Source organism: Monodelphis domestica, chromosome 2 (assembly GCF_027887165.1).
Source record: "Monodelphis domestica isolate mMonDom1 chromosome 2, mMonDom1.pri, whole genome shotgun sequence".
NCBI classification, from domain to species: Eukaryota; Metazoa; Chordata; class Mammalia; order Didelphimorphia; family Didelphidae; genus Monodelphis; species Monodelphis domestica.
This window is the reverse complement of record NC_077228.1, coordinates 455002719-455028248: the sequence shown is the minus strand read 5'-3', so window position 1 is coordinate 455028248 and position 25530 is coordinate 455002719. Positions and strand designations below refer to the sequence as shown.

Sequence of the window (25530 nt, the reverse complement as noted above, 5' to 3'; positions counted from 1 at the left end):
CTCATTTGTATGGACTCTCGCTCTACTGACGGCCAGTGAAACTTCTATCTCCCTGTAAATCCTTCCCCCAGTTAGCATAGAGAAACAGATGGGATAACCAATATCTGGCATTTCTGAACTTTGTCCTATAATACAACCCCTTGGTGACTGAAACCATTACAACTCATGTGTCACAGTCAATACCTCCGGGGTTATGAAATAGAATAGCTAAACTGAGGGGAAACTGTTTCTTTTGCAATGACTGATGTCCTCTGGCTTGTGACTGGAGAACTGCTGAGGAATCCTGACACTGCTTATTTGTAATGAAGGTAGGAATGAGAAATGCTGAGGGATGCCACACAGGGATAATGCCACACAGAGATGCTAGAATACAGGGGACTGCTCTGGGGAATGCTCTGGGGTCTGCCTACTGATCCCTACTGCTGGCTGATGGATCAGTATATCTTTCTAATCTCCTCCTCCCTTTCACTTCCTCCCTTCTCCAATCCTTTTCTTCTTGCCACCCTCTCTTCCCAATTCTTCCCTTCCCCCTGAGTGAACTATAAAGATACTCTTTTCTTTTCCGTTTTCAAGTCAAGGGGTTTATTGGGATGACAGGATGGGAAACTGAGGTGAGAGGAACGAGGATGTCCCTAATCTAAAATGAGGGTTTGAGAAAATAGTCCAGTCACAAGCTGTAACTCTAAGACATTTAGGGAGATGGAGGACAATGGCTGTTCAAAATCTTTCTTCTTCACAAAATAAGCAAGTTCTCTCAGCTTAATTTCTGAAGCCCCCTCCCCCCAGGGTCCTTCAGTCTCAGACAACTCTCTCAAGAGAGAAAACAAAGTTCAATGTCTCTCAGTTTCTCCTGGCCAGCTCAACTCTCAAAAAGACCACCAAATCAAAAGCCAAGTTTCTCCCTGGTCAGCTTCAACTGCCCAAAGCCAGAGAGACAGAGACCAAGTCAGCCCCACCAGGGTCTTTCAGCCAGCTTCCAACCTCCAGAGAGAGTGACTCCAAGTCCCCTCCCCCTGGTCAGCTCAACTGTCAAGTCCTGGGAACATTCCATTTTGGAAACTCCTTCTTGATTTACAGGCAGGTCCCCAGCCCTGGTTCTTGAATCTTGGCTTAAAAGTTCTCTCTCTCTCCATGCCTCTACCACAGTTAGCAAATTCCTATGCCCTTATATTACTTAACAATAACCTCAGAATAAATGGTCCTGAACATTGAGATCTTCTGTTCTTTCATCTCCACCTTATTTGACCTTGTCCTGCCCTACCCATTTCCCCTTCCAACTTTGCCTACCCCTTTCCATTATGTCCTCTGGGATTCCCACTCCATAGCAAATAAACTTTTTTTTTTATTCTGAAGTGCTTCCTTTCATACTCCTTTGATCTCTTTGCTGTCAATAAGAACTGGCTTCCTGCAATTTGGAATTATGCCCAAAGGACTATAAAAGAAAACGTGCCCTTTGATCCAGCAATGCCATTACGAAGTTTGTATCCCAAAGAGATAAAAAAATTGGGAAAGAATCTGTTTGTACAAAATTATTTATAGCTGCTCTTTTTGTGTTGGCAAAAATTGAAAAATGAGGGATTGTCCCTCGACTGGGAATGGCTGAACAAATTGTGGTATATGATAGTGATGGAATGCTATTGTGGTATAAGGAATGATGAACTTCTTGTTTTCTATAAGAACTGGAAAAAACCTATATGAACTGATGTAGAGTGAAGTGAGTAGAACCAGGTGTTTGATTGAAAATCTGTTATCCTAAAAAAAGAACTACAATTCCCAAGAGCCCACTGACTTCCTGTCATTACATAGTTCCTGTAGACAGAGGATAAAGGGCATGGGCTTTGGAGGCTCTCTCTCTTTCTGATGTAGAATCAGCATTGATGGTGGTGAGTGGGGTTGACTAAAAAAATGGCTAACCAGCCATGGGCACATGGTCTTTATTTTGTATCTTTTTTATTCCTTGAATTCTAATGATCATTAATTCATCTCTTAAAATATAATATTATTATTGATATTTAATTTTAACTTTTACACAGGAGAACATTATACACCGTAACTGAAACATTGTGGGATTATCAAATGTAATAGATTTTGCTACTAATAGCAATGCAATGATCCAGGACAATCCCAAGGGACTTCTGAGAAAGAACGCTCTCCACATCTAGAGAAAGGATTGTTGGAGTAAAATGCAGAAGAAAAACATATGATTTATCATTTGTAGATATAGGTATATGATTTAAGGTTTAGGCTTTAAAATATTACTCTATTACAAAAATGTGTGACCCTGGACAAGTCACTTAACCCCCATTGCCTCGCCCTTACCACTCTTCTGACTTGGAGCCAATACACAGTATTGATTCCAAGACAGAAGGTAAGGGTTTAAAAATAAATACATATATACATACATAAACAAACAAACAAATAAATAAAAAACCTGGCTTCCCCCAAATGACACTGAATTGCAGGCTATTCTCTTCAGTACTAGATGTATCTCCACTTTTACTCCGACACATTGGTCTTGGAGAAGTAGTTGGAATGTTCTTTGCTACCCATTGCCATTTCTAGGCTATCCCTTCGCTGCCACATCTCAGAACCCTCTCCCTCTTTGGAGTTCAGTTATTCATTCTTTTCTCATATATAGATCAACGTGTCTGTCTATCCACCCTAATTGTTCTTCCTTTTTTTCTCAAGAAGCTCAGTGCCTAGCTCATCCTCTTCTCCTTTACAGCCTTTGCCCTTTTTCTAGGAGACCTCAACTTACATATGAAAACCTTCTCAAGCACTTTAAACTTCTAGTTCCTCAATAATCTCATATCCTATCTCTCATCTCAGCCACACACAGACATTGATTTCCACAATAACAAAAAATCACATATTGTTGACCTACTATCATGAATATTTTGCTTTTCCAGCTATATATGTAGTTCACCTCCTTTTGACAAGTCATGGAATTAGAGTTGGAAAAAGGGATCTTTGAGGTCACCTACTATAATATACTCATTTTAAGTATGAATCAACTGAGGTGCAAAGAGCTTCGATGAATTTCCTAAGATAATGCAGATAGTAAGTGGCAGATCTGAGGCTGAAACTCAGTTTCTTTAACATCAAATTTAGCATGCTTTCCTCTTCAACATGCTTCATCTCCTTGGTAAATGTCAAAGATGATATGCTTTTTAGCAAACAGGTTAGAACAATAAACCATAAAGATAATTAACACATGGATAGTTAGGAACATATTTCTGTACCACCTTGGTGTCTGATTCTGAAATTACATCTTTGCCAGTAACCAGGTATTTTCAGTCTATTAGAGTATGTTTCATTTCTTCTGAAATTTGATATAGCATTCAGAAATAGAAAATTGAAGCACGAATAAAGTTATACCTAAAAATTGAGGAATAAGCTGCATATAGGCAATAATTAAAAGCATGGGGATAGTTAGAAATATTATGGCAAGAAATTATTTTTATAAAACATTTTAAAGGGTGAATGATCCCTTATTAATTAAATACCTGAATCTTTATTATAATTCTGCATTTTCAGACTGTATTTATCTTTTCTTCTCTTTTACACATTATTTTATTTGTTCATTTTCAAACATCATTCCTTGGAAACAAAGATCATTTTCTTTTCCTCCCCCCCCTCCTGCCACCCCTCCCATAGCTGACGCATGATTCTACTGGGTATCACATGTGTCCTTGATTCAAACCCATTTCCATATTGTTGGTCTTTGCATTAGGGTGTTCATTTAGCATCTCTCCTCAGTCATGTCCTCTTAAACCCTGTATTCAAGCAGTTGCTTTTCCTTAGTGTTTTTACTCCCACAATTTGTCCTCTGCTTGTGGATGGTGTTTTTTCTCCTAGGTCCCTGCCAATTGTTCAGAGAAATTTCATTGACACTAATGGAGAAGTCCATTATGTTCGATTGTACCACAGTGTATCAGTCTCTGTGTACAAAGTTTTCCTGGTTCTGCTCCTTTCGCTCTGCATCACTTCCTGGAGGTTGTTACAATCTCCATGGAATTCCTCCACATTATTATTCCTTTTAGCACAATAGTATTCCATCACCAACATATACCATAATTCGTTCAGCCATTCCCCAATTGAAGGGCATCCCCTCATTTTCCAATTTTTGGCCACCACAAAGAGCGCAGCTATGAATATTCTTGTACCAGTCTTTTTCCTTATTATCTCTTTGGGGCACAAACCCAGCAGTGCTATGGCTGGATCAAAGGGCAGACAGTTTTTTAGCGCCCTTTGGGCATAGCTTCAAATTGCCCTCCAGAATGGTTGGATCAATTCACAACTCCACCAGCAATGACTTAATGTCCTGACTTTGCCACATCCCCTCCAACATTCATTACGTTCCTTTGCTGTCATGTTAGCCAATCTGCTAGGTGTGAGGTGATACCTCAGAGTTGTTTTGATTTGCATCTCTCTGATTATCAGAGATTTAGAACACTTTTTCATGTGCTTATTAATAGTTTTGATTTCTTTGGCTGAAAATTGCCTATTCATATCCCTTGCCCATTTATCAATTGGAGAATGGCTTGATTTTTTGTACAATTGATTTAGTTCTTTGTATATTTGAGTAATTAAACCTTTGTCAGAGGTTTTTTATTTTCTGCATCTATTAAGATAATCATATGATTTTTGTTGGTTTGCTTGTTGACATGGTCAATTATGTGGATGGTTTTCCTAATATTGAAACAGCCCTGCATTCCTGTTATAAATCCTACTTGATCATAGTGAATGACCCTCCTGATCACTTGCTGGAGTCTTTTTCCTAGTATCTTATTTAAGATTTTTAGATCTATATTCATTAGGGCGATTGGTCTATAGTTTTCTTTCTCCGCTTTTGCCCTACCTGGCTTTGGAATGTTTGTGTCATAAAAGAAATTTGGTAAAACTACCTCTTTGCTTATTATGTCAAAGAGTTTGTATAGTATTGGGATTAGCTGTTCTTTTGAATATTTGATAGAATTCACTTGTGAATCCATCAGGTCCTGGGGATTTTTTCTTAGGGAGTTCTTTGATGGCCTGTTGGATTTCTTTTTCTGATATGGGATTATTTAAGAATTCTATTTCTTCTTCTGTTAGTCTAGGTAATTTATATTTTTGTAAATATTCATCCATATCACCTAGATTGGTATATTTATTGCCATATAATTGGGCAAAGTAGTTTTTAAAGATTGCCTTAATTTCCTCTTCTTTGGAGGTGAGGTCCCCCTTTTCATCTTTGATGCTATTAATTTGCTTTTCACTTTCCTTTTTTTAATTAGATTGACCAGTACTTTGTCTATTTTGTTTGTTTTTTCAAAGTACTAGCTTCTAGTCTTATTTATTAATTCAATAGTACTATCACTTTTGATTTTATTAATTTCTCCCTTAATTTTTAGGATTTCTAGTTTGGTTTTCTGCTGGGGATTTTTAATTTGTTCTCTTTCAAGTTTTTTTTTTATTTGCATTTCCAATTCATTGATCTCTGCCCTCCCTAATTTGCACTCAGGGATATGAATTTTCCTCTGAGTATTGCTTTGGCTGCATCCCATAAGGTTTGAAAGGATGTCTCAACATTGTCACTTTCCTCAATGAAATTATTAATTGTTTCTATGATTTATTCTCTAACTAACTGATTTTGGAGTATCATATTATTTAATTTACAATTAATTTTTGATTTGACTCTCCATTTACCCTTACTGATCATTATTTTTATTGTCTTATGATCTGAAAAGATTGCATTTATTATTTCTGCTTTTCTGCATTTGTATGCCATGTTTCTGTGACCTAGTGTATGGTCAATCTTTGTGAATGTGCCATGTGGTGCTGAGAAGAAGGTATATTCCTTTTTGTCCCTATTTATTTTTCTCCATATGTCTATTAACTCTAATTTTTCTAAGATTTCATTCACATTTTTTACCTCTTTCTTATTTACTTTTTGATTTGATTTATCTAAATTTGATAGTGGTTGGTTTAGGTCTCCCACTAATATGGTTTTACTGTCTATTTCCTCCTTCAATTTTCTATTTTCTCCATTAGAAATTTGGGTGCTATACCATTTGGTGCATACATGTTGATTAGTGATATTTCCTCATCTATATTCCCTTTTAACAGAATATATTTACCTTCCCTATCCCTTTTAACCAGGTTTATTTGTGCTTTGGCTTCATCAGATATCATGATCTGCCTTCTTTCTATCAGTTGAGGCCCAAAAGGTCTTACTCCATCCTTTAATTCTGACCTTGTGAGTATCTATTTGCCTCATGTGTGCTTCTTGAAGACAACATATGGTAGGGTTTTGGATTCTAATCCATTCTGATATTCGTCTACTTTTTATTGGTGAGTTGATCCCATTCACATTCAAAGTTATGATTGTCACTTGTGGATTCCCTGGAATTTTTTATATCCTCCCCTAATTCTGACCTTTCTTCTTTAGCTATAGCCTTTTAAACTAGTGATTTACTTTAGATCAGTCCCCCTGGTCCCCTCCCTTGTTATGCTTCCCTTTCTCGCCCCTCCCTTTTTGTTCCCTTCCCCTCCCCCTCTCTCCTTCCCTCCTTTTTTAGATTCCCTTCCCCTCCTTAATTTCCCCTTCTCTCTTACCCTGTTGGATAAGATAGAATTTAAGATCCCAAAGGATCTAGATGTTCTTCCCTCTCAGAGTTGATTTCACTGAGAGTAAGGTTTAAGTAATACCAATTTGCACTCTCTTCCTCTCCTTATATAATTCTTCCCCTCCTCTTCCTATGTGTATCTTTGTTTGACAAAGATTATTCTATTTAGTTTTTTCTATTTCTTGAAGCATATCTTAGTACCATCAACAATACTCCCCCTCCCTTTTTCTTTCTTCCCCCCTTTCTCCATATCGTCTTGATGCCCCAATCTTTCCCTATGTGTGGTTCTTTTAACGACTCTAATGATGCATACAATTTTTGAGAGTTACACATTACATTTTCCTCACATATTAATATATATATATATATATATATATACAATTTGATATAAATGTAGTCCTTATAGAAGAGAGTTTGAATAAAAGAAAAAGATAACATTTTTCTCCTTTTCCCTTTCCTTCATATTTACCTTTTCATGTTTCTCTTGCTCTTTGTGTTTGGATGCCAAACTTTCCACAGAGCTGTGGTATTTTCTTTATAAATACTTGGAAATCTTCTATTTTGTTGAATGCCCATACTTTCCCCTGGAAGTATATAGTCAATTTTGATGGAAAGCTGATTCTTGGTTGAAGACCCAGCTCTCTTGCCTTTCTGAATATCATGTACCATGCCTTACGGTTGTTCAGTGTGGAAATTGCAAGGTCTTGTGTGACCCTGATTGGCATTCCTTTATATCTAAATTGTCTTTTTCTGGCTTCTTGTAAGATTTTTTCTTTTGCTTGAAAGCTTTGGAATTTGGCAATTACATTTCTGGGAGTTGCCTTTTGGGGGTTTAGTGTAGAGGGTGTTCTGTGAACTCTTTCAATGCCTATATTTCCCCCTTGTTCTAGAATCTCCGAGTAGTTTTCTTGGATGATATCTTGTATTGTGATATTAAGATTACTGTTTATTTCTGACTTTTCTGGTAGACCAATGATTCTCAGATTGTCTCTCCTTCATCTATTTTCCATGTCTGTCACCTTGTCAGTGAGATATTTTATGTTTTCTTCTAATTCCTTAATTTTTTGACTTTGCTTTATTAATTCTTGCAGTTTTGCAAGATCATTGGTTTCCAGTTGCTCAATTCTAGTCCTTAAGGGTTGATTTTCTACTTTGATCTTTTGGCATTCAGCTGTAATTTTTTGGTTCTCTAATATAATTTGTTGGTTTTCTTCTTGAATCATTTCCCACTTCTCTTTCCAGAGGGCTTCCATCTTTCTGATGATAAGCTCCATTTGAGACTTTTCCAGGGCTTGTGGACAATTTTCATTTTTTTTTTTCGGTTCGGCCTTTGTTTGACTTTCGTCCAGTATTTCCTCTGTAGCTTGGGTTTTTCCTCCATAGAAAATTTCGAGTGATAGTCTTTTTTTTTTTTTAATTATTATTATTTCTTGCTGGGATTTTGAGGCTCCTGTGCACAGTTAGCCATTTTTTTCCTGGATGTTTTCAGTTCCCTCTTTAGTCACAAATCAGAGTCTGCTGAGCAGGTGTGTGTGTGTGTGTGTGTGTGTGTGTGTGTGTGTGTGTGTGTGTGTGTGTGTAGTTAATAATCAGGGTCTCGGTTTTCCTCAGTCCTTTGCAGCTTTTCTCGGTGCCTTCTTCCAGGGGGCACTCAGTGTCTGCTTTCTCTTGCCCACCTGGTTTTCTGGTTTAGTTACTTTTGGGGGTGAGTCCCCAGCAGACCTGGTTAATTCCCAAGCATCCTAAAAATGCTCCCTGTTCATTCCAGAGGGATTCCTGTCTCACTCCCTGACTCTGGTGGGTGCGCTGGCTCTGGGCACCTGATGTCTGCTCTCTCTCACGTCCTGAGTTTTTCTGCCTAGCTGCCTTTGGGGGTGGGGGGTCCCCCTGCTGTCCTAGTCAACTCACAAGGGTGAAGAAGTGCCCTCTCCTTGCTTCAGAGGCACCCCTTGATTGTTTGTTTCTGCGTGGGCTGGCCCCGGCTCTGGCCCTATAGGTGGGGGTTGAGCAGGCTGGATCCACTTGCGTTTGCATTTGGGTGGAAGCCCTTTCCCCCTCTTATAGGCTGGTAAAGCCTCGATCTCACGCACCTTCACTGCCCTTATCGGTGTATGTTGGTATGTGTCGCGGAGAGTGAGTAAGCCATATTTATCTGGCCGCCATACTTACCCGGAAGCTTGACTGTATTTATCTTAAAGGTACAGATAAAGTTACCTGAATTACTTGCCTTTACAAGAGAGAATAGAATTACAATCACCAGAAGAATATTCTTTTAGATATATTCCCTTAGGTAATCAAGTTTGTGGGAATCACATCTACTTTGAAGAATTATGGTAAAGGATACAGAATAAGATTTACTTATTACTCAATTTTAGTTGAGAAATATTTTATATGCTTATTCTTATCAAAGAAATAATTACTTTTGCATTTGACTGGATCATTATCAGGACACATTTTGATGATCACTGGAAATTTAAATAATGAGTTTTTTTTTTTGACAAATCATTCATGTTCCTCTACCAAGTTAACAGTGTTTTTTGGTTGTCTCTTCCAGTTAGAAAGTAAAAGTAGAAAAATCACATTCTTGTGTACAGATTCAAAGAAATTAATTGACAACACAGTTATTTAACCAAGCTTACTACTGATATGGTGGAAATAGCATTGGATTTAGTGTCAGAGGAACTGGGGGCCAAACTTGGCCCTCTAGCTTACTATTTCATGTCACTCTCTCTAAGTCTTGGTTTCCTTATCTGTAAAATGTAGGCTCTGAAATAGATGAAACTTAATAACTTTCAGCACTAAATTTGTGATTCTATGATCCTTCTATAGTGTTAGTCAATTAGAGTCTTAATACTTAAAATATCAAAGCAGTCAGATCCTGTTGTAGGTTATAATAATAAATTATAATAATAGCTAACCTTTACATAGGGATTTAAAGTTTGTAAAAATTGCTTTACAAATGCTTTCTCATTTGGTCTTTACAAGATGAAGCTGGGAGGTCAATATTTTTATTACTCCAGTTTTATAGACACAGTGACTTGTCCAGGGTTACAGAGTTGGCCGAGACCAGGTTTAAATTCAGGTTGCCAACAAATCACTGGTAAATAATAATATTTAAGTGGCACAGTGGGTAGAATACTAAGCCTAGAGTAAGGAAGACCTAGCTGTGTGATCTCGGACATGCCACTTAATCTGTTTGCCTCAGTTACTGAATCATAAAAGGGAGATAGTTGTCATGAAGGATGAATGAGAATATTTTTAGAAGCACTTAGCATAATGTTTGGCATGTAGTAGGCATTATATACACGTTAGCAATTATTAATAGATCAGTAAATATTTGTTAAGTGCCTGCTATGTGTCAGCATTGTGCTAAGTGTCGGAGATACAATAGGAGGCATCGGACATTCACTGCTCTCAAGGAGCTCACAATCTGTTGGAGACAACATGTAAACAAATATATACAAACACATTATGTATAGAACAAATAGGAAATAATTAATTGGTGGAAGACACTAGAATGAAGAGAGGTTGGGAAAGACTTCTGAAGTAGATGGCATTTTGGTGATACTATTATGATTATTGTGGATTTTTATTCTTAACCTGAATTTTCAGTTAAGTGAGGACAATATTGAAACTATACTTTTTCTCTCTTTTTCCTTTAATCACAGCTTGCCACAGCCACATTGGATGGTAAACTCCAGTTGTTTCTACCATAATGAATGCTGACCTATGGAAGATTGACCAACATTTTTGGAAAGTAATGACTTGTTGAAATAAAAAAACTGCTCATTCATCAAGAATAGAGCAAGAAATAGAAGGTTTTATTTCAAACTCCAGCCTCTTTTTTCAGATTTCCTTTCTAGCAGGTCGCATAGCCTGTATTTATAATATACTTAAAGTTGTGGATTTTACCAATCCTTAAAAGTCATTTTCCTCCCAACCTGGAAAAATAGAAACAACAGCACATTCTACAACAGTCTCCAGGAACATCATTTGGTTATAAATGAAGCAGAAATTCTCCCATAAAAATAATGCACTTTATTATGAAACTGTATAGAAGAGAAAGACAGCTCACTTCTGAGACAGTAACTAGTATTAAATAGTGCAGGACCTCAGAGAAACATAGACACTTCCAGGAACAGCTAATTGCTCTTCCTGATAGAGTTGTAAATTGTTGAGGCATAGAGTTGTAAATTGTTGAGGCATGCAACAACCAAGGTACTCTTGTCACTAGCCATTTATAGGTCATATTACAAACTTCTGGTACCCTATCAGACTCCTGAATCATTCTGAATTACACAGGCATGAGGTTGCTGGGAGAGTAGCCTGAAACAGCCTGAAACTTACACAAGGAATTCATTAGTTCCAAAAGTAGAGGGTCTGACACAACCCATTACTTCTTAATCTTAATTTCCTCCGGACCTCCCCTTAGTGATGAAAAACTGGGGAAATTTAGATTTGACCTCATTTCTTTGGAGATGCCCTAGATTAGAAATTGGCTCCCATCTAAAGAAGACCCTGGATGATACTGATTAAAGTACAATTGTGGCAAAAATTTTATCTCTGTGATCTTCTCACAGCAAAATGTGACATCAAAAAAGTGACATGTCACCATGACACTTCCTTGAAAATATTGTTGTCACCTGATGGAACACTGATGATATTTTCAAACATTAGGTATAATAAATAGCATGTTGTCTTTTCCTGCAGTGTAGCTAAAGAATAAGAAGTTTTCATTACTCATTACTTTATTTTTCACATATTATTTCCCCTTTAAAATTAATATGCAATGTTCTAAATTGATTAAATAAACTTATTCAAATGGGAAAAATAAATAAAAAATAAAAATAAAAAACAAAAAACAAAAAAATAAAATGAATATGCAGATAGTAGTAACGAAATAGTTTTGAGAAAAATCCTAGTAAAGCTAGTAAAATCATATCTCTAATGTGAGAAATGGTTTTCATAAATACATTTTAATTCTCCATTATCATCATTTTTCTTTTTTTCTGATAAAAACAAGGTACTATCAAACCCTTTTGTCTCCTTTCCTTTCTCCTATTACCCCTTGTCCTAATATTTAAATAAATATAAAGCTCTTTTAAGTTTTGCAAAGTACTTTACAAATATTTTCTCATTTAATCTTCACAAAAACCCTGTGATAAGTTTATTATTATTGCCATTTTACAGATGGAGAAATCAAGTTTAAGTAACTCAGCTAAGAAATATCTGAGGCAGTATTCAAACTTAGTTTTTCTTGATACTAAATCCAATACTTCACTATATCCACTACTTAATTTATCTACCCTCAGTGGACACACAACATGTTTATACATAACTAACTTGCTTTTCTGGTATCATAGAATTAGAGCTACAAAGGATCCAAAACATCAAAGAAACCAAATCCAAATCCCTTGCTTACAAAGGAGAAAGCCAGAAGAGAATCTTCCATGCTCAAGGCCACACAGTAGGTGGCAGAACCAACATTTTAACTCCAGGACCTCCAACTTCAGGTCCAGTGGTCACTCTCTATAGTGTTCTTCCTATTTCCATCTGCAATTTCCCCTTCATTTTACTTAGAAATGGAGGGAATTGATAGATGATTTATAGCAAGCATAGGGGGTTTTGGTAGAACACCTAAGTGAACCAATCAATCAGATATGGATTTGGATCTGGTTCCTAGAGATCAATCAGTTTTCCCACTTTGTACCCCTGTTATAAAACTAAGGGGATTGGACTAGAAAGCCTCTAAGATCCCTTTTGAAAAAATGCTGTTATCAACCAGATGGGATATTTATGACTTTTAATCTTCATGATCACACTGTATTTAAAAGTTACTGTTTTCTTTCAACTGATCCTCATTAAAAGTCCTAGAATTGTGCTAGACCATCAGCAAAAGCCTTGCTTTATTATATTTAACCAAGGTCTTAAATATAAAAAGAGAGTCAGGGGATGTGATGAGGGATGAATGGCAGCGTTTTGGAAATGATACTTTGTTGTTCAAGCTCCAGCTTGTGGCAGAGCCCTGGGTGAGGAAAAAGTAAATGGATCAGCTTGATGCCAGTTCATCCATCCAATGGAGAATATTGCCTGATGAGGGGAACTTGAGCTATATCTTGGTGTAACTTTTAGTTTCAGTCCCTATAATTATCCAGTTCTTAAGATTCCCATATATGGTACTTTAATAATAAAATGATTCATATTATACTTTACATGTTATGGGGTTTGCACAACCTTTGGCACACAGGAAAAAATCTTGATAATGTTTTCATAGACAACAAAGCAGGAATGAAAGTGGTTGACCAAAGTTATGCTTTAGAGTAGTGGTCTAAAGAATTTTTGTACAGAAACAATTTCCATTCATTTTAGAAATCCCATTTAGAGGCATTTCTTTGAGGGATAGGAATGCATTCTTTCTTTTTAGTGTAACACTCCATCAGGAATCATTCCTCAAACACTGTTGCTACTTATTCCCCTAAGAGATGGAGAGGTAATCGTGATGGGCTCGTGTATTTAGTCTTGTTCATAATGAACCCTGACCAGTACTTCCCATAAATTATCAGTCAGGACTCTCAATTGACTTTTAGTAAAGGTATTTATTAAAATGTTATATCAAGAACATTGGGGGGGGGGGAGCTGGGTGGCTCAGTGGATTGAGAGCCAGGCCTAGAGACGGGAGGTCCTAGGTTCAAATCTGGCCTCAGTCACTTCCCAGCTGTGTGACCCTGGGCAAGTCACTTGACCCCCATTGCCTAGCTCTTACCACTCTTCTGCCTTGGAGTCAATACACAGTATTGACTCCAAGATGGAAGGTAAGGGTTTTAAAAAAAAAGAACATTGGAAAACATTCATTCCAAACCAGTTCACCTCCTATTATCCCTCCATATATCCAAGGCCCCTGAAGAAAGTGAATTCAAAATGAATACACAGGTATCAGGGCACAGAGCCCCTGGTTATTAGAAGTCCCTTCTAAGATAACTATTTTTGTATTTGTGTCCCTTTTGGTGTGTGTTTTTTGTTAGCATATTTTTCTCTCCTGGCTAGAGATGTGTTGTCTATTTTGGTCCAGGATCTCCACTGATATGGTCATGGAGAGATGGTCCCTCTGGGATTATTCAATGCCTCTTCTCTCCTATACTTTGATTTGGTAAGATTCTATCTCTTCAAGGCACTCACAGGCTTGAAGACTTTCATGATTGATACCAAACTCATGGCTAGACCAGTTATCCTTTTCTAGGTATCCCAAAGGGATGACTTGATTTTCTCAACTAGGAAACAAAGTTTTTCTTGTGTGGTAGCCTCTCTTTTTTCATCTGATTGCCAAATATCTTGTGATGCTTTCAAATTGATTAAAAGCTTGTCCTTGTATTGAGGTCAGGTTATAGAAACACTCTTAATAACTACTTTGCTCTATTAGTTGATTAATTGATTGCAATGGGGGTGGTGGTGGAATCCTACCTTTACATTAGAACTAGTTATATTGTATAGTGTTGGCAAAAATAATGAACTGATTTATAAACTAGTTGAATATTCCAAAGAACTGAGTACCCTTTCTTCATAAGAGATATGCCATAGAACTCTGTTCTAATGTGTATGAGTTAGTCTTGATTTTCTATTTTAATGAAGAGAAACACAGATAATCAAACCATCAGATAAAAAATAAACATTATTTTATATTAAAAGTGTATTAAAATATTTTTCTCATCAAATTTCTTCTCCATTGTTTTACTTGTGCTGCTATTAAAATAAGCATGACACTTTCAAGAATAAACTAGTCAGAACTGGAGATAGGATGTCCTGGGTTCAAATCTGACCTTACACAATTCCTAGCTGGGATCCTTGGGCAAGTCACTTAATTCTGGGTGCCTAGCCCTTACTGCTCTTCTGTCTTAGAACCAATACTTAATATTGCTTCTAAGACAGAAGGCAGTGGTTTAAATAAAAAAAGAATGTGATAGCTGAAGTGACCACTTGGTATCTTGGAAGTGCTGGTTTGGATTTAAGGAAGTAAGTTCACTTATCTGCTTTGTCATAGATGAGTTGAGATCTGCACCAATGGAGGGTTTTCCCCAGTTCAGAACTTCCTATGATGATTAAATCAGAAATATTTCATATATTCACATAATCTCCCTGAATAGGAAAAAAGTTACCCCCTAAACTTGCAGGGTGGCAAGAAGAAGTCATTAAAGGTTTCAAAATTTAATTAATTTCTACTTATAAATTTGATAATACATAAATTATTAGGAACTGTCACTATCCCTTTAGTTTGTAAAGGCCTTGATATCCAGTTCTTAGTGAATCTTTTTTAAGTCTTTCTAGACTTTATAGTTTTGCTTTTCTATTACTTTACTGAATTTGAGATTTGAAACTCTTTAGTAATTTATTAAAAATTCATGTATTCCCTATAATATATCCAACAAGAAGTTATCCAATCTCTATAAAATCTCCATGAGGGATCAGCTCCTCATCATGCCCCATATTCTTAAGGCAGCTCATTTTACTTTTGGACAGGTCTAATAATTAGGAATTTTTTCTTCACATCAAGTTTAAAGTTGCCTTTTGTAATTTCTACCAATTATCCATATTTCTTTCCTCTGGGTCCAAGTCAAAGTCTAGTATCTCTTTTACATGATAGGACTCTTAAGTCTCTTCTGGTTAATCAGCCTTAGCTTCTTCAGTTAATCCTCATATATTATGACCTCTTACATATAAAGGGATGTGAAGGAATTCTTAAAAAGGAAATGAAATATGAATCTATATGAATTAATTTATATATTGATACAATTTTATTAAATGTTCAAGAATGTTTTCCTTCCAAAAAACCAGTAGGACCAACTGAAAAACAAGTAGTTTTTATGCCTGAAAGGAAACAATTCATGTGTTATCAAAAATTAGAGTAGATAGAAACAATGGGGGAAATGGCATTTTATATGGGAAAAAAAAGGAAATCATGTAGAGGTTTCAAAGGGAACAGAATATTCAAAGGAAGATCAATAGAATCCATGATTTTGGGAAAAGAAACAGTATGTCCTAGTCATAGTATGAGGTACTGACCATAGAAATCTAAAATCAGCATGCCTGTTATGTGTAGCAAAAGAGACAAAAACATTTCAAGGAAGTCTTATGATGAGCTCAAACATTTAAAATCTAGAATTTTTTTTCTGCCCAAAGATGACATGAACATTATTATTCAGAATTTCTATTTATACAAAATTCTATATTTAATTAAAATGCTCTTAGCATTTCTGATCTTGAAAATTGGACCAACATCATTCTCTCTACATGTATGCTGTAGGGATGTTGATCTTTATGGTACCCAAATTTTTCAGACTACTAAAAATTTCTGTTCAGATGACTAAAGCTAAGTTTATGAAGTCCTAAATGAAGGAATTCTTTGCCACTAATGTTAGCTATATTAAAATGCCAATAAAACTACACATTGTGTGTCCTTCCCTACTTTCATTTTGAATTTTTAAATAAAGTTCAAGTTGCATATATCCTTAAGTGATAATTTTAACTCATCTCTGTCTCTGTCTCCTTCCTTCTTCCCTATTCCTCTACCCCTCTACCTTTCCTCCAATTAAATCTTTAAGGTTTAGTACTTGTATTAATTTATCCTCACAATAACCCTTTGGGACAAGTATAGCCATCTTATTTGAGGAAGCATATTACATTATATATACTTATGATATAAGAAGAGAATCATTTTACAAATGAGGAAACTGAGGTTCAGAGAAATAAAATTATTTTCCCTCATTCAAAGGATATGTAAGCAACTGGTCTGGAGGGGCTGAATCTAGTTCCTCTGGCCTGAAGTACATTGCCATTTCCCTTTTATCACTGTTACCATTATATATTTTCTGATCACCCTAATTAGTTATTCGATTAGTTTTTTAACATGGCCACATATATATTTTGAAAGATTCAAAACTTATCTTTACTCATATAGATGTAGCAATGTGCTTATAGAAAGAAAGCTCTAAATTGGCTCCTTGCAGATTTAAACTGTGGTTACCCCATCTGGATACCAAAACAAGCTATTGGCAGGGGGGAGAGGAAAATTACAAAATTTAAACAAGGCAAGTCTGAATGCCATATTGTCTTTGCTCTCTGAAATGTAAGACTCACTAAAGATAATTTCCACATTTAGACTTTGGCTTGTCTTGGTTTTATGTCATCCTCATCTGTCACGGTACTCATAGGTGGCTCTTCATTCTTCAGTCTTTGAACTATCATGATTTGTTCTCTCCTAGGAAATCTTCTTCAGTTATATCATAGCACTATTTCATTACTCTCAAGTTATGAATTAGGCTTCCAGGATGTTGCTTTCCTTTGTTCCTTCCTAGTTCATTTACTTACACCAGTCTATCCTATTCCTCCACAGAACAATGTTTTTTCTTTCTCTATTTAACAGAAAATGTTATGCCTTCCCCAATGGTCCACTTTTCTTGAAACTTTAGCTATAATCTCGTTCCCCAGAAATACAGCAAGATTTCTACTAAGAAAGTGAAATTTTCCTTCAAAACCTGAAGGACCACATACTGGCCTCTGTGACAGCAGAATCAAGGCATGTCAGATCACATTCCATTTGCACTGAATAAGCTCTGAGTGATTTAAATACATTGCAGATGGATGAGAAAATATGAAAAAAGGAGAAAAAATAACCGCCTTAAGTGAAACCATACTGAATTACCGTCCACTGTGAAATAAACTCTACAAATAATCAGAACAACTTTTCTTTCAAAGATATGGAATGGATCCAAACAGTTTGTAATCATTGCTTTAAGAAAAACAATACTTGTTTTGTAATGTGGGAATAACCAAGTTAGAATCCTTTCTCCTTGAAGGGGGAAACAGAGAAGAGAACAGATCCCATACTTTAGAACATTTTCATTAGAAAAAGTTCATGGAAAAACTTGTTTCAGGTAAATGTTAACTAAGAGTTTGGATAAGATATATCCAAGGGAAATATATGTTTAATTTGGCTGATATCTAAATATCAGAAATGTGTTCAAAATAGAGTTGAAATAATGTATGTAAAATGCTTTTTATTATATGAATATCAGTTATCATAATTCTTTGATTTTAAAGGTCTTGACAACTTATCCAATTATAATTAGTTAAAACTTTTTATCCATTAAGAATCATATTGATTGGGAATATCAGTGATTTAGAAGAAATTTATTATAAATTCTTACATTATGATTATGGATTATGACTATTAGAGTTGTAAGAGATCTTATAAATATTATAGTTTAACACCTTTCTAGAGATTAGAAAATTAGTTTCCTTAAATTTCTCAGACCATCTATGGCAGGAATTCACACATAGATTTCAGGCTGGTTCATGAATTTAGATGAGAAAACCCCAAAACACCTTTATTATAACTAATAATTAAGGGAAATTTAGCATCGAACATAGGGAACAATCATATTTCTGAGAAGAGGTTAATTGGCTTCACCAGACTGCTAACGGGGTCTCTCAAACACACACAAAAGCTTAAGAAGCTTTGCTTTCTTTGGACCAGTCTCCCAATATAAGAATCATCAGGGCAATTAATAATTGTTTATGGAATTGAATTGGATGTGACACATTTGAGATGTGCTTGTGGTAGGAGAGGAGGATAGGTGGCATCAGGGATAGGTGGCAGATAATAAACATTCTACCTAACAGTTGTTGGAAGTAATTGATTTTGCTTAGGTTGTATCCCTTTCTTTACCTTTTAAGAATGAAGAGATTTACACACAGAAATCTAATACTTCATCTCCAAATAATGATGAGAACCAGAAACCTTTTTGTAATCTAATAATTCTACACCAGTTAGGACAGCTGGTTACTAGACTGACAAATTGTATCTGGGAATACTATTGAAACCATCCTTCTCAGGACCTGTTTGGTGAAATAAAGGCTAATATTGCTTCTGGCCCTTGCTTGAGCTATGCTAAACTTCCCTCTACTTCTAGAACTATAAACCATGCCCTGGACGACTTAACCCTTTCACCAATAGAAACTACTGGCTTTGAGTTCCTCTGTTAATGCTTCATCGAGACCTGGTTCTAGTATTGCTTCAATTAAATTCACTCACTCCTCAGTCATCTTTTTATCAGCTACCTGGCTAATTAGGCCAGAAATCATGTCCAGCAGGACTTAAGTCCTTAAGAAGAGTAATTTACTCATTCGGTGTAGCCTCAAAAGTCAGAATTAAGAGCAATGAATAAATGAATGAAAGCAAATGAATTTAAAAAAGAGGCAATTTGGATCTTGATGCTAGGAAAATTTTAGGAGACATCCAGAATGAATGGGCTGTCTTGAGAGAGTTCTTGTCCTCTTTGGAGGGCTTTAAAAAAAAGTGTCAATGCAATGTCCCTGAACAATCTGCAGGAACCTAGGAGAAAAAAACAACAAAAAACATCATCCACAAACAGAGGGCAAATTGTGGGAGTAAAAACACCGAGGAAAAGCAACTGATAGACTACAGGGGTTAAGGGGACATGACTGAGGAGAGGCACTAAATGAACACCCTAATGCAAAGACCAACAACATGGAAATAGGTTCAAATCAAGGACACATGTGATACCCAGTGGAATCGCGTGTCGGCTATGGGAGGGGTGGCAGGAGGGGGGGAAGAAAAGAAAATGATCTTTGTTTCCAAGGAATAATGTTTGAAATGAACAAATAAAATAATGTTTAAAAGTAAAAAAAAAAAAGGTCGTTTTGGTTTGTTCTTGTTGTTATTTTTTCAGTTATTTTCAACTCTTTGGGACCCAATATGGGTTTTTCTTGGCAAAAATACTGGAGTAATTTGCCATTTTCTTTTCCAGTTCATTTTACAAATGATGAAACTGAGGCAAACAGGGTCTTGCCCAAGGTAACATAGCTAGTAAATGTCTGAATCTAAATCTGAACTTATGAAGATAATTTTTCCCAAGTTTAGTATTGGTACTCTATCTGCTATGCCACCTACCTGCCTGTGTTTATTATAGTGGAGATCCCTTTTTTGGTCAGGAATTAGATGGCTACTCATTATCTCTTCTAAATAGGGAATTTGGTGATTCCATATGACTGAAAAAAGTATGACAGTCATATAGGTGATAGATTAATAATAGGCAACCTGATTATCATATGGATAGCTTTGAGATCTTTCAAAACCAGAGCAAGGTCTTTGACAAAAATTGCTAAAAACGTTGAAAAGCAGTTTGGCAGAAACTAGATCAACATCTCATACCATGTGCCAAGATAAGATCAAAATCAGTAGATGATTTAGATATAAAGGGTGATATAAGTAAATTAGGGAAATGTGAAAAAAGAGATAGTAAATCTATGGATAAGAGAAGAGTTTATAATCAAACAAGAGAGAGAGTATAATGGTAAGTAAAACATAATTTTGATTATATGAAATAAAAAGCTTTGGTACAAACAACACTAAGAAAAAACTTAAAGGAAAACAGGAAAATAGAAAAAAATTATAGCAAGTTTCTCTTATACAGGTCTCATTTCTTAAACATATAGGGAATTGAGCCAAATGTATACAAATAAGAGCCATTCCCCTGTTGATAAATGGTTAAAGAATATGAACAGGGAGTTTTCAGAAGAAGAAATCAAAGCTATGAATAGTCACATAAATATTTCTTGAATCTTTACTGATTAGAGAAATGAGAATTAAAACAACTCTGAGATAATCACCTCAAACTATCAAATTCACTAACATGACAGAAAAAGAAAATGACAAATGCTGGATGAAAAGTCAAACATTTGGGAAATTAATGCAATATTGGTTGAATTGTGAACTAGTCCAACCATTCTGGAAAACAATTTAGAACTATACTCAAAGAGCTATAAAAATGTGCATACCAACCCACCACTAGATCTACATCCCAAAAAGATCAAAGGAAGGACTTCTTTGTACAAAAAATATTTTAGCAGACCCTTATGCGGAAACAAAGAATTGTAAATTAAGAGGATTCCCATCAATTGAGGAATGTCTGAACAAGTTGTGGTATATAATTGTGATGGAATACTATTGTGCTATAAGAAATTGTGAGAATAATGATTTCAGAAAAACCTAGGAAGACTTATATGAACTAATACAAAGTGAAATGATTAGAACCAGACCATAATACAAAGTAAGAGCAATGAACAACTGTAAAAGACAGCTACTCTAATCAAGACAATGATCCAAGCATACCGAAGGACTTATGATAAAAAAATCTACCTCTAGAGACAGGACTAATGAACTCAGTGCATATTGAAACAAAAAACTTTTACTTTATTTTTCTTGTCTTATTTTTGGTCTGTTTTCTTTTGTAATATGACTAATATAGAAATATGTTTTGCATGACTTCACAAATATAATCAATATCAAATTGCTTGCCTTCTCAAGTAAGAGGGACGATGTGGGAGAGAGGGAGAGAATTTGGATTCAAAATTTTTAAAAAATGATTTTAAAAAATTCTTTTACATATAATTAGGAAATGCTTAACAAAAAAGAAAAGATTTTAAGGAGGGGAAACAAAGGAAGGCCCCTACCATATTGGGTAGGTCTTTCAGGTGGTTATATGAAAAGAATCATATATATTATGGGACACATATGCCTTGTAATCTGTTAGTAAATGGAGTATTTGTTTTACTGGGTTCAAATCTATTGAAATTAAAGTATCCAGATTGAGAAGGGATGGTCTAGGAAGAAACAATCAAAATTTCTTCTTCTAAAGGTATATATGTAAGAAGTCCTTTTTCCTTTAAAGTGAAGGATTGATTTTTTTTAAAAGCACATAAAGATCCCAGGTGAGCATATTGTAGTTACTTTCTCCAAATATTAACAACTTCAAAACCTCAAGAAAAGAATATAGAATAAGTAAAATTGAATTAATAAGAATCTAGCATAAAGTAAAAACCTCATGAAATATCCAATTTAAATATTTGGATTGGACTTCAAGTCAGCTTCCTCATCTTCAAACTACTCTACAATGATTGTAAGCAAACTCCCAGGCTAATTTAATTAATCTAATTCTGATTAGAGATTCTTACCAACTAACTCTATGGCAGTGGCTTGCCCAGAAATTCTTCTGACCTGGCAAGAGATAGCAATCACTAATTCTTCCCAGGAATTCAAAGGAAAATCAATTATAAGATAGGGGCTTGAGTGAAGAAAAGAGGCATATAAAGTAGAAGATGCCAGTACTCAGAGGCCCAAACAAGAGAGGAATGGGCATCAGGTCTGAGGGAAAGGCACCTGAAGACCTAGCTAAAGCCAGTCTTTTTCCACTTTAGGGGGTTTACTTGGAACAGGATGTTCCATTTTCCTTAACACAAAAGGACTGAGAATGCCTAGCAATACTGCCATTAACAATGAAAGTCAATGCTGTAATTGGTGATAAGGGAGAGAAACCCTTAAGGGGAAAACTTGGCAGGTAGTTAGAAAAAGATTTTGGATCTCTCCCTTAATTAGAAAGAATCAGTTAAAAAAGAAGGGGAGAAATAAATGAAAGAGAATAACCATTTTGATTCAAATAACAATAGTGTAGATATGTGCGAACAGGGGAAGAGAGATGAAAAAACTAACACAAAATAATTTATGATTGCTCATGAAGTTATGCTGACAAAAGAAGGATTGGAATTAATAAAATATAAATGAAGGAAAAAAGCAATAATTCTAATTATCAATGAATGAAACAATTTCATGAAAGAAAATGAAAGAATATATAGGAAAAATTCAACAAATTGTTATATACATGAATTCATCAAAAAATAAATACACAGAATGAAAATGGGACTAGAACAAAATTTACCATTCATAAGTTAATTCCAAAAGAACAGGCATTCATTCCACCTATGTCATTTGACGAAGTAGAGATGAACATGGACAACATCAAGAGAGATAGAAAGGAAATAACATTGTACATAAAGGGACTGTAAACAGAACTAAATATATGCATAAAATGCCACAACATCTAAATTCACAAAAGAAAAGTTAAGCAAACTGTAAAAAGATAGACACAAACAGAAATTGTTAGTGATTATAGTGTTCTGCTACAGAATGGAACATCAAATATTAAGATCAGCAGGAAAACAAAGAACTGAATAAAGTGTTGAAGACTAGAGCTGAAATATTTTTAGGATCTTCTGAATAGGAATAAAATACTCATTTCTTGGTTCTTATGAAGAATATACATTATATATAATTACATATATGTATATATGTCATATATACATACATGTATAATATGTAGCACTATCATAAGGCACAGAGATTATAAAATAGTAGTAATGAGAAATATTAAATACATCCATTAAAGATAATACTACAATTAAGTAATAACTAATATAGTGTTCCAAAATTCATAGTGCTGTTAAAGCTTAGAAGTGCACTAAGACTTTTGGAACACCCTGTATAGTGAACATAAACAAAAGGTTCAAACAAAAATGCAAATTTAACAATGACATTCAGAAAGATGAGTGGGTAACTGAATAAATCAAAGAAAAACATAAAAAAGAGATAACAATCACACAACATATCAGGATTTGGGGTGGTGGTGGAGATAAGCAGTCCACAGAGGAGAAAACTACGTCTGAAAAGAGATATTAATAAAATTAAGAAAGAAGGCTAAGAACTTGGATATATAAGCATGATCTCTGGGTTGTCATGGGATAATAAGAGTCTGATAAAAACAGGAATGTTCATAGCTATTGACTCAGAGATCACTGTTGAGCTTATGTCCCAAAGAATTTATTTTTTTATATTGAAAGAGCCAAAGCAGGATATTTTATGGTAGCAAAAAACTTCAAATAAAGTGGGTGTCTATTGATTGGGAAATGGCTAAACAAATTTTAGTATATGCGCGTAATGGGATATTTTTGTTCCCTAAGAAACAATTAACATAGAGGTGGTTCAGTAGAAAGGAAGCCAGGCCTAGCCTCAGAGATCCTAGATTCAACTCTGGCTTTAGATACTTTCTACCTTTGTGACAGTGGACATGTCACTTAACCCCAATTACCTAGCCTTTACTGCTCTTCTTTCTTGGAACTAATACTCATATGGTTCCTAAGGCTGGAAAGAAGATTTTTTTTAAAAAGAAACAATATGATGAATTTAGAGAAAAAAATGGAAAGATTTGAATTAAGAAGAACTAGGAAAACAATATATAAAATGTCTAAAGCATTACAAACAAAAATTCAACAAAACAAAACTGAACGTCATGAGATGATAATGACCAAGTTTGGCCTCAGAAAAGATCTAAGAAAATTCACTTCCAAGACATTAGGGACTGTTGATATGCATAAGTCATACTAGTGTTGTTTGGTTATGCTGAATATTTGGTTTTAATCTTTGTTTAAAGGAAAACTAGGTGGCACAATGGATAAAAAAAGCTTGTCATGGAGGCAGGAAGATTCATTATCTTCCATATTCATCAAATCTGTCCTGAATCATTTATTAACTATATCACCCTAAGCAAGTCACAACCCTGTTTGCTTCAGTTTCCTTATCTGGAAAAGTTGCTGAAGAAGGAAATAGCTAACCACTCCAGTACCTTTGCCAAGAAAACCCCAAATGGAGACACGAAGAGTCAGACACAGCTGAACAACAAAAGGAAAATGCCATAGGTAGGGTAAATTGGAGGGAAAGAGTAAAAAAGAAATGTGCTATAAAAGCAAAAGCTATCAATAAAACAAACATCACAAATGAAAACACAATTTATTCAGCAATATATTAGAGAAAGTTTCTAAGGACATATTAATTAAGCTGCCATGTAGACCTATTTAATGAGTTAAAGAAACTAAGAAATCGCCTCTCTCTGAATGGATCTTCTCTATAATCATCCTTTTGGAAGGGAAGTGTATAGAGAATTCAAAGAGAGCCAATAAAATGGATGACATCAATGCCTTAACCTATGTAAGGACTTCCACTCTGATACCACTCACCTGCTGATATAAACAGTTTCCTCATTAGCCTTACCAGGTATGGGACACTTGTACCACATTTGCATAACTTGTCTCAAAAATCACCAAATGGAAGAAAATTATTTGATACTTGCACACTGTAAAGGATAATTTTAGCATTGTGACCTAAACTATATTAATTATTGGCTGCCATGGATATACCAAATAACAAAAAAAAAAGAATTACTCAAGTCAGTCTGGAAATTTATGGTGATTTAATTAATATAGTGGAAAGAAATTTAAGAAGAAGGGAGAAGGAAAAGAGTGTAGAATTTCTCCCTCTGGCACAAGCCAAGATTAGAGGCTCTAGAAGGTAAGGTTTTAGAGAGAAAAAAGAGGAAGGAATCACCCTTAACTCCAAGAGAGCTCAGCCAAGATACCTGAACCTGAATTAGCTCAAGGGCAAACTCACTGCCAAAACTCAAATAGCTGCCACCATGCCAAGATGTCAGAACACTTAGCACGCTGCCAGCCAGAGACGCCTCTCCAGGAAAAGAGCTCGAAGAGAGCAAGTGACATGCCTTATATAGACAGTTTTACGTCACTTTTCCTGTGTCTCATCTGTACCAATGATAGCTTAGCTTGACTTAGGACAGCCCAGGGATCTGTCCCCTTTTTCTGCATATGTCTGTTGAAGGCCATTTTCTCAGATACTTAATCCTTGAGTATGGTGCAGACATTCCTGAACTTGTTAAACTATGTAGGGTGGAGAAATGTAGAGTTCCCAAGACTTGATTCTGTTAAACCAAGTATCTCCACTGTTACTAATCAGAAAATAGCTAAATCAGATCTTCTAAAGTATGGTCTGAGTAGGGTGGAGTAGTTTTAAAATCCACAATACTTTTAAGGTGTCAGAGGTTCAGTGGTTTCCTGTGCCAAAGCATGCAGTGTGAATACTACACCCTTTGGTTAGTTTGCTTCAAAAGACACTTGAAAATTAGGGAACATAAGTATTTGAGACCTCCATTGCATACTGTACTAGATA

At 35.5% G+C, this 25530-nt stretch overlaps 1 protein-coding gene across 4 annotated transcripts in view; it reads left to right on the top strand.

The window, feature by feature from the left end:
• The window catches only part of WDR27 (WD repeat domain 27), a 309881-nt gene extending 299456 nt beyond the window's left edge, over positions 1–10425 (top strand). For all 4 annotated transcript variants that reach the window (XR_463197.3, XM_007484921.3, XM_016429020.2 and 1 more), the window contains one exon: positions 10277–10425. Coding sequence is in view for 3 of the 4 variants with exons in the window: in XM_007484921.3 (XP_007484983.2) it covers positions 10277–10324 (48 nt within the window). In the remaining variant the exon portion in view is untranslated. The remainder of the gene's footprint in view (positions 1–10276) is intronic.
• The last annotated feature ends 15105 nt before the right edge of the window (positions 10426–25530 follow it).